Below are 9,274 nucleotides of genomic sequence, written 5' to 3' on the forward strand. Positions count from 1 at the left end.
TGTGTGTGTGTGTGTGTGTGTGTGTGTGTGTGTACACAGAGAGAGCAGTTAGGTGGTGCAACGGGTAGAACTGGGCCCAAGTCAGGAAGATGTGAGTTCAAATTCATCCTCAGACATTTACTGGCTGTATGTCCCTGGGCGAGTCACTAATCTCTGTTGGTCTCAGTTTCCTCATGCATAAAATGGGGTTAATAATAGTCCCTACCTCCTGGGGGTGTTGCAAGAATCAAATGAGATAATAATTGTAAAGTACTTAGTAGGCACTATATAAATGTTAATATTTTATACAAACACACACACACAAACTATTTCAATATAATTGTTTTCCTTTGTTGTCCTCTGGTTTATTCTGGCCATTTAAATACATTCCTTTTTTTTTGTTGTTGTTATTGCTTTTTGGAGGGGGAAGGTAGGGCAATTAGTGTTAAGTGAGTTGCCCAAGGTCACATGGCTAGTTTTGTGTTAAGTGTCTGAGGCCGGATTTGAACTCAGGTCCTCCTGACATCAGGGCCGGTGCTCTATTCACTGCATGACCTAGCCACCCCTAAAAACATTCTTCTGAGAAGGGGTCCTCAGGTTTCCCCAGGCTGCTCACAGATCTCAAACATGCACAATCCCTGCTTTAGTCCTATGTCATCAGTCTTTGGATGAGAAAGCTCCCCTCCTCTCCAGAGCGAGGCAGTGACTTGCCTTATGTCCAACAGGTAGCAAAAAGGAGAGGCAGGATTTGAACTCAGTCATCCAGCTCCAAAACCGTTGGCCTTTTCAGTGCACTAGTCTATAGAAATGCATTCTATTCCAATACTCTCATTTTACAGAGGGGAAGTCTGAGACTCAAAGAAGGAAAGTGATTTGTTCAAGGTCACACAGATAGGAAGTAGCAGAGCTAGGATTTGAACTCAGGTCTTCTGTCTCCAAATCTAGGTTATGTTCTATTATACCTCTCTCTCATTCTGTGGTAGAATAAGCTGGACAGATAGATGCTTAGAATTGAACATATGACCTACCATCACTGACATTCTGTGTGTTAAGCTTTCTACTATTATAATATTGACTCTACCCCCAGAGAGATGCAAAGTCTGGATATGCAGACTGTTCCTTAATTTGGCTCCCTCCGGTTCCATTTCTTTGTAATCCAGATGGGAGGTTGAACATTGGCTACTTCAAAGAGATTTGATAATATAGCCTTGTAAATAGTTACTTGCCCAGGGCAATTCATTATGTAATTTATAGCATCATTACGGTAGCTAACATAAACTCTATGGTTTGCAAAGTACTTTACAAATTTTATCTCATTTGATTTAGAGCTAAAGAAGAACTTAGACCCATTGAGTCAGCCTCTCATTTTGCAGATGAGAAAAAAGAGAATCAGATGTTAAATGACTTGCTGAGGGTTACACAGCTTGTGTATGTCTTTGGTGATATTTTAATCATTTTGCCCTAAGTCCAACTCGAGTGCCAAAGAGAGAGAATTTCATTTATTTGAATACAGTGCCCCTTCCTATGAGACTGGGAGCTGGGACCAGAATTTTGCTGAAAATCCTTAGGGATTGAGAATGACTAGTATTTGTTTTAAAAGCAGATTAATTGTTCTTTATTTTTCAAGAGCATATATAGAGTAGAATCACCTATCTAAAATATTGGAGATATGTAAGGTGATGATCCTTAAGGCCTTAAGGTTGTCCCAGAGTTGTTGGACATGGGGGATATAACTGGAAGAGAGCCTATTTAGGCAGTATTTTCCTGACTACTCTCTCCTCTTGAGGTTTTTGTGAAGACACATGGCACAGGGGATAGAGTCTTTTAGCCCATCAAGCCTTGGAGTTAGGGAGACCTGAGTTTGAATCCTACCTCAGCTGTGTAACTTTATAACCTCTCTCGGTCTCAGTCTTCTTATCTATAAAGTAATGGGATTAGACTTGGTGATGTCTAAGGGTCTTTCCATATCTATGATCCCATAATGATGGTAATGATGGTCTTGGAGTTGATGATGAAGATGATGATGGGAAGTGATGATGGTGATGATGATGAAGGTGATGGTGATGATGATATATGACAATGATGGTAGTAAAGTTGATGATGGAGATGATGATGGAAGTGATGATGGTGATGATGATGGAGGTGTTGTTGGTGATGATAGATATGAAAATGATGGTAGAGTTGATGATGGAAGTGATGATGGTGGTGATGATGAAGGTGATGGTGATAGATATGAAGATGATAGTGGTGGGGGTGATGATGATGGTGACAATGATATGGTATGAAGATGATGGTGATGGTGGTGGTGGGAGATGATGGTGATGGTAGTGATAAATATGATGGGGTGGTGATGATGATGGTGATGATAGATACATTGATGATTGGTCTTTGTTGGCAGTGGCTGATTCTTTGGCACTGGTTTTGCAGGGGGCAGAACTTGGAAGCCTGTATGCTTTGCTCTACACATTACCTTTCTGCCTTTTGCTTAAGAGGGAAGGCAGCATGATTGGTTCTTCTCCTTGACTATCCTGGGTTATACTGTTGCTGCTGGTATAGAGCTACCTGGTGGGGCTTTTTTGATGTGAGAGACACACTGACATAGCTTGCTAGATTAGGCGGCTTAGGTTCTAATCCTGACTCTAATGCTTATTAAATGTGGGACCTGGAACAATTAATTCTTAGAGCCTCAATGTTCTCACCTTTAAAATGAGAATAACAATAATGGAAATATCGACCTTAAAAGGTCGTGGGAAGAAAATACTTTGCAAACCTTGAAATAGTATGAAAATAGAAGTTACATTAGTTAGGGGTTTGTTTTGTTTGATTATTTTTGCTATTTAGAGAAAGAAAATATTTTCCAAAGTACACTTTCCCAAAGAACACCAGTTTTTTAAAGATGCCTCTACCTCCCCATTCAGATTTCTAATTTTCTTAAGCAGCAGGGTTCTTAGTTTTGTCAGGGGGTATGGAGGGTGGTCATCCTTTTTGGTTTTTCCACAAAACTAAACCTAAGTTTCTAATTCAGGCTTTGGCAGCCTTTTACCCCTACCCCCCCCCCCCCACTCTGGCTCTCCCAGTTGCCATGGTGGGGTTTCTGCCTCTGTACAACCCTGAGATTTACATGCAGATTTGGCATTTGCTCTTCTCTTGCTGCAAAGGAGGATGAGCATACATTTTAATAGTTATTGACTGTCAGGACATTTCTATCTCAACTTCATCTAAATAGATGAGAGGAATGAGAGGAATAATAATAATCGTTATAATTATAACACCAAATGACCGTTATACTTGGTTGGAATGTTTTCAAAGCCTTTTAAAATCCATTATCTCATTTGAGTCTCACAGTAACCCCATGAGGTATATATAATTATCCTTATTTTATCACTGAGGAAATGGAGACCTCAAGACAGAAAGTATGTTTCCCATGGTTAACATAGCTAGTAAATGTCAGAGTAAGGATTTGAACCCAGGCCTTCCTGGCTCCAAGTCCAGCACTTGATCCACTAAAGGCAAGTTGACCTTGAGAGCCCCAAAGTCAAAGGACCTTTCTTTCTCTGACTTTGCAGACAGGATTTCGATGTCAGGTGGACATTAACAGGAGCAGAGGGTGAAATAACCATGGCATCATTCTGCTTGTCTGCAAAGAAGAGAATTTGATAAGAGAGAGAAATTATCCTCTATTTAAATTGCAGCATTGATGTGAAGGTGGATGGGATCTGTCCAAAGGGTTGCTTTTCTTCTCCACCCCCCGCCGCCCTTTCTTGCCCAGTCTCTCGGCTCAAATTCTCTTTGTCAGACTATGATGTAGCTTCTATGACTCCAGAGCCAATTTGGTTAGAATACCTTTAAAATTGCTCTTTTGGCTCCCTCCACCCACCCTCATCAGTCTGTGGCAGAAGGGGAGGGAGGGTGTGTATCTGCACTCACTCAAAGACCAGCCCCCTGCTGGTTCATCTTCCCCATCTTTGACTATATGCTGGATATTTAAGGAGACATTGTGTATTCCATAAGCTGGCAGGTCCATGCAGTAATAACTCTACTCTACCCTGGAATGAAGATCTGGCATAGCACGTAGAATACTGACCACCTGGATGCACCATCGAAATGCCTTCCCTTTGAGATCACCTTCAGTTTATCCCATCTATGTACCTTGTTGGTTGGTTTTTTCCACCCCCCATTAGACTGTGAGCTCCTTGAGGGCAAGCACTGTTTTCGCCTTTATTTGTATCCCATGTGTAGCCAAGGACCTAGCCCTTGTTAAATATTTAATCAGTGCTTCTTTTCTTGCCTTGCCTTGCCTCAACTTGACCTGCCAAATGGTTATCTGGACGATAGAGAATTCCAAGTTCCATTTCAGGCACTGAGGTCAGATCACTGTATGACTGTGCAACCTTGAACCCGAGTTTTCATTTCCAGCTTGGTGTGTGTCTGGGAGGGGCAGGGGGAGAGCACTTGTTCAGGTGTCAAAAGAGCTAGATTCCAGTCACTGAACTGCCACTAATTAGTTTTATTGAAAACAGCTATTATGTACCTTTCCTTCCTTGCCTGTGACAATGTATTTTATTCTCTAGACTAAAAATCATCAGTTTCTTTGACTAGTTTTGTTGTGTTCAATATCTCAGACCAAACAAGTCATTCTATTCCTTGGCCATGTAACTTGACTTCTTTTTCATCAAAACATTATGGTATAGTGTACAGAGTGATAGATTTAGAATCAGAAGACCTGGGTTTGACATTACTTTTCACGTGACCTTGGGAAGGTCACTTCTCCTCTCTGAACATCAATTTCATCATCTGTAAAGTGAGTTAGTTGGAACAGATAATTTCTAAGGGTCATTTTTGCTCTAAACTATCATCCAATCTTGACAATAACCCTAGGAGATTGGTAGGGCAGGTATTTTTATAGATATATTAAGATGGGGAAAGTGAGGCTGAGAAAGATCATCTTGACAGAGAATTGTCTCTCTTTTGTCTTTGTACACTTTGTATATAGTGCAACACAAAGTAGTTTTTTTAAATAGATGCTTGCTGAATTCAGTTAATCAACAAACATTTATTGAGTTCCCATGATGTGTCAGGAACTGAGACTACAGAAATAAAAGTGAGATAGGCTCTGCCCTCAGGGAGCATATATTCTTTGGTGGAAGACATGTTCACGTAGAGGATACAGATGAGCTGAACTGAGGTGATTTGTCCAAGATCATGTATATGTATATGCATATGTGTATGTATGTATGTATGTATGTGTGATATATGTATTTATATAACAAATGGTAGAAAAAAGATTTAATCCCAGAGCCTCTTTCTCTAATTCCATGGCTCTTTCCATTGTCATGTGGGATTCCTATTCTCCACTTGAGCCAATTAGATTTTCCTTGTCCCATGTTCCAAAATTGTGCCCTTAACACAAGGAAGCTAGGTGGCACAGTGGAGAGAATGATGGACTTGGAATCAAGAAGAACTCAATTCAAATTCTGCCTGAGGTAGTAGCTGAATAAAGCTGGGGAAGTGACTTACCCTCTCTGTGATTCAGTTTCCTTACCTATAAAATGAGAGGCTTGAATTCAGTGATCTCTGAAATCCCTCCCACTGCTAAATCTATGGTCTTATGTTTTCCACTGGTCTCAAGGGAAACCAGGCAAGAGTATATGGTGGAATCCTGTCTTCACCATTGAAAAAAAAATTAGTGTAAGCCCAGCTTCATTACTGGACCCTAAATGCATGGTACATTTCCCAGGAATGGAGAATGTGGGAAGCCATTTTTGTGTTGGAAAGATGACTTGGGATACATCCTTTACCACTGACCATAATCCAAACAAGTATTCACTCTCCAAGGCAGTACTGAACATGATGAGTTAATGTTCTGAGGCAAAGATTGAGGATAGAAAAGTCTGTCTTCAAATATGTGTCCTTGTAGCATGCCACATTGGGGTGGTTAGGTGGCTCTTTGGATAGAGTGCTGAGCCTGGAGTCTGGATGACCTGAGTTCACATCCAGTCTCAGACATGTACTAGCTGTGTGACCCTGGACAAATAACTTAACCCTGTTTGCCTCAGTTTCCTCATATGTAAAATTAGCCAGAGAAGGAAATGGCAAACCACCATGGTATCTTTGCCAAGAAAACCCTCATGGACAGCATTGGCATGTTGGAGTCCACAGGGTTACAAAGAGGTGGCCACTAATGAATGACTCGACAATAACAACAAAGTATGCCACATCAATGAATATGGCAAGCCTTCTTTATACTCTTAGAGATTCAATTCCTTCCTAGACTCTCTTATGACATTATTACTCAGTTCAGTGTGACAGATAGAAGGCTGGCCTGAAATGGGTGCTGGGTAGAAGTGCCCTCTGACTCATACTGACTCTATGACCCTGGCCGGGTAATTTTCATAGCCTCAGTGCCCACAGAACAGTTGCTGATGGATATTGGGGGAGAGAGTTTCCTTACCGGGAGTCCCCTATATCAATGAAATCATAAGACTGCCCCCGCCCCCCACAACCAGATCAGGACCAAACCAAAAACTAGAAGTAACAACCTGCATTCTGCTACCTCCTGGCTTCTCTGAAACTTCCTATCGGCTTGTACATGGATGTTTAAAGAGATGACACATAGGAATTATATTCTGTGGTTCAAACACCAAGCTCTTATTATTATTAACAATGATAATAGGGGCAGCCATGTGGCTCAGCGAGTAAGAGTACCGGCTCCAGTGTTGGGATGACCTGGGGATCAAATCCAGGCTCAGATACTTAGCACCACACCCAGAAATAACTGGCCGTGTAACCTTGAGCAAGTTACTTAACCCTGATTGCTTAAAAAAAAAAAACCAACGATAATAGCTAGTGTCTGTATAATACTTTAATGTTTGCAAAGTGCTTTCTTGTTTTTTTCTTTTTAATATGTGGGGGGAAAACAAGCATTTCCATAACATAAGATAATTTTAAAAAGACGATTGCACATGAAACTGCAAATCTACTATGTACAATTTGCTATTGCTTCTAAAGGCAACAAAGTTTTCATGTATGTTTCTTTTTTCTTCCTCCCTCCACCCCCAACCCGAGAGATGGCCAGCATTAGACACAAATGCTTTCTAAATAGTATTTCATTTTATCTGCACAATACTCTTGGGGGTAGGTGCTATTATTATCTTCATTTTACAGATGAGGAAACTAAGGGAGAGGTGAAGTAAATAACTCAGGCCCAGGCAGTAATAAGTGTCCGGAACTGGATTTGAGCTCGGATCTCCCTGACTCCAGGTCATATTGCAGAGAGGCAGGCTTTGGCTCCCTCGTAGGAATTTTCTAAGAATGGATGGTATCCAGAAGTGGAATGAGCTTTATTGCAAGCAGTAAATTACTACCCTACCCTTATCTTAGCCCTCTCTGCATGGCAGCCTTTCCAATACTAGAAGACAGTCCTCATGTGCCTCTCAGTCTTCCCTAGGCTATTCATGCCCAGTTCCTTTTTCGCTTGGTACATTGTAGGAAGGATTCTTCTTCAGGTCCATTTGGACCAGGTGGTACCGAAGGAGCCTTCTGGCTCTCAGATCTTATGATTCCATGATCTTCTAAACAGCCATAAGTGTGTAAAGCCCTTGGGTCAGTCACTAAATTATCAAAATGAATTTCACGTGTCCCACAGGACTCTATTTATATCACAAACTAATTGCATTCATCTCCATCTCCACATGCCATTAGCCCATGATACCTTAGACTCACATGTGCATTACCATGGAAATATCCATCTGACCAATCTGGACAGACTGAGAAACCGACCAGAAGCACCTCTGGGGGAGCCTCCCTCACCTGGTACCTGTGAGGAAACAAAGCCTGTCCTTTTCTGAAATATTAGACTTATTTCAATTTGATTTACTCTTCCCTACCTCACACAGAGACCTGGGCTCATACCCTCCATGTCAGCCATTGGAAGGGGGTGGTTAATTGTGAGGGGATCCACTCTCACAGGCAAAAAACCTAGCATCAAACGAGCAAGTGCTTATTAAGTACCTGCTATGTATAAGGCACTATGGTAGGGAACAGGGCAACAAGGAGAAAATCAAGCTTTCCCTGCCCATAAAGAGTTTAACACCGCCATCACCACCACCACCGCCACCACCACCACCATTACCACCACCATTACCACCACCATCGCCACCACCACCACCATTACCACCACCACCACCACCACACCATTACCACCACCATCACGGCCACCACCTCCACCACCACTATTTTATGGTTGGGGAGACTGAGGCCTGGGGGATTAAATACATTGACTAAAGTTATACAGACTATCAGAGATTGCCTTCTAAGCCAATGAATGCTCTCTTCTTCACCAGAATGTCAGAGATCATCTTCTAAGAAAATAAATGTCCTTTCTACTTTACCACATTGCCTTCCAGTGACTGCCCTTTGCTAGATATTGACCTTTTCTCCAGGATCAGGAAGCTAGACAGGGATTTACTTGATGGAAACTGCTTTTCCTTCCTTCTACCAAATAGATCTGGGAAGAAACTGGAAGGAGTATGGGAAAAACTATTGGTGGAATCGTCACAGTGCAGTGTAACGGTTAGGATACTGGGCTTAGCATTAGGAAGATGAGCTCAGATTTGACTACACACACTTACTAGCGGTGTTACCCTCTTGGATTCAGTACTTTCACTAACAGGATGTTCCATCTTAGAAGTCCATACCTGCTTCTCTTGAATTCATAATAATTTTTTTTAAACCCACGGCCTTATCTATAAAATGGGTATTGTAATAATGGCACTTACCTCCAAGGGTTGTTGTGAGGATAAAATAACATAGTATTTTAAAATATTATTTATTTGTTTGTTTGTTTTAATTTCAACATTCACTTCTCTAAGATGTTGAGTTCTAAATTTTCTTCCCCTCCCTCCATTCCCCTTTTCCAAGATGGTGTGCAATCTGATATGGGCTATACATGTACAGTATTGGTTTTTATTTTATTTTCAATTCCAAATTCTCTCCCTCCCTCCCTCTCCTGCCTCCCATAAAGTAAGAAACATGATACTTATTAAATATATGAAGTCATGCTAAACATTTCTGTCTTAGCTATGCCATATTTGTAAAGTGCTTTTCAAAACTTACAGTGCTATGTAAACAATCATTGTTTTTATCATTATTAATGGTTTTTGTTGTTATTGTTATCCTGCCTCAAACATTTTCTAGCTGGGATCCTGAGTAAAACATTTGACTTCAGTTCCCATAGCTATAAATGAAGGGCAGTTGGATTCTTCCTATGAAATACTGAGTGAGTTGGGGGAAAACT

General features: G+C 41.2%; 1 protein-coding gene across 1 annotated transcript in view; it reads left to right on the forward strand.

Moving 5' to 3' along the window:
• Window positions 1-9,274, forward strand: part of KSR2 (kinase suppressor of ras 2) — a 587,222-nt gene that overhangs the window by 451,312 nt on the left and 126,636 nt on the right. Inside the window, exons 10-11 of the mRNA XM_069081397.1 lie at window positions 2,034-2,244; window positions 8,062-8,220. Of these exons, the coding sequence (XP_068937498.1) occupies window positions 2,034-2,244; window positions 8,062-8,220 (370 nt within the window). The remainder of the gene's footprint in view (window positions 1-2,033; window positions 2,245-8,061; window positions 8,221-9,274) is intronic.

The sequence above is a fragment of the Petaurus breviceps genome, unplaced genomic scaffold (assembly GCF_028583685.1).
Source record: "Petaurus breviceps papuanus isolate PSGF00001 unplaced genomic scaffold, PetGlider_PUasm1.0 99, whole genome shotgun sequence".
Lineage (NCBI taxonomy): Eukaryota > Metazoa > Chordata > Mammalia > Diprotodontia > Petauridae > Petaurus > Petaurus breviceps.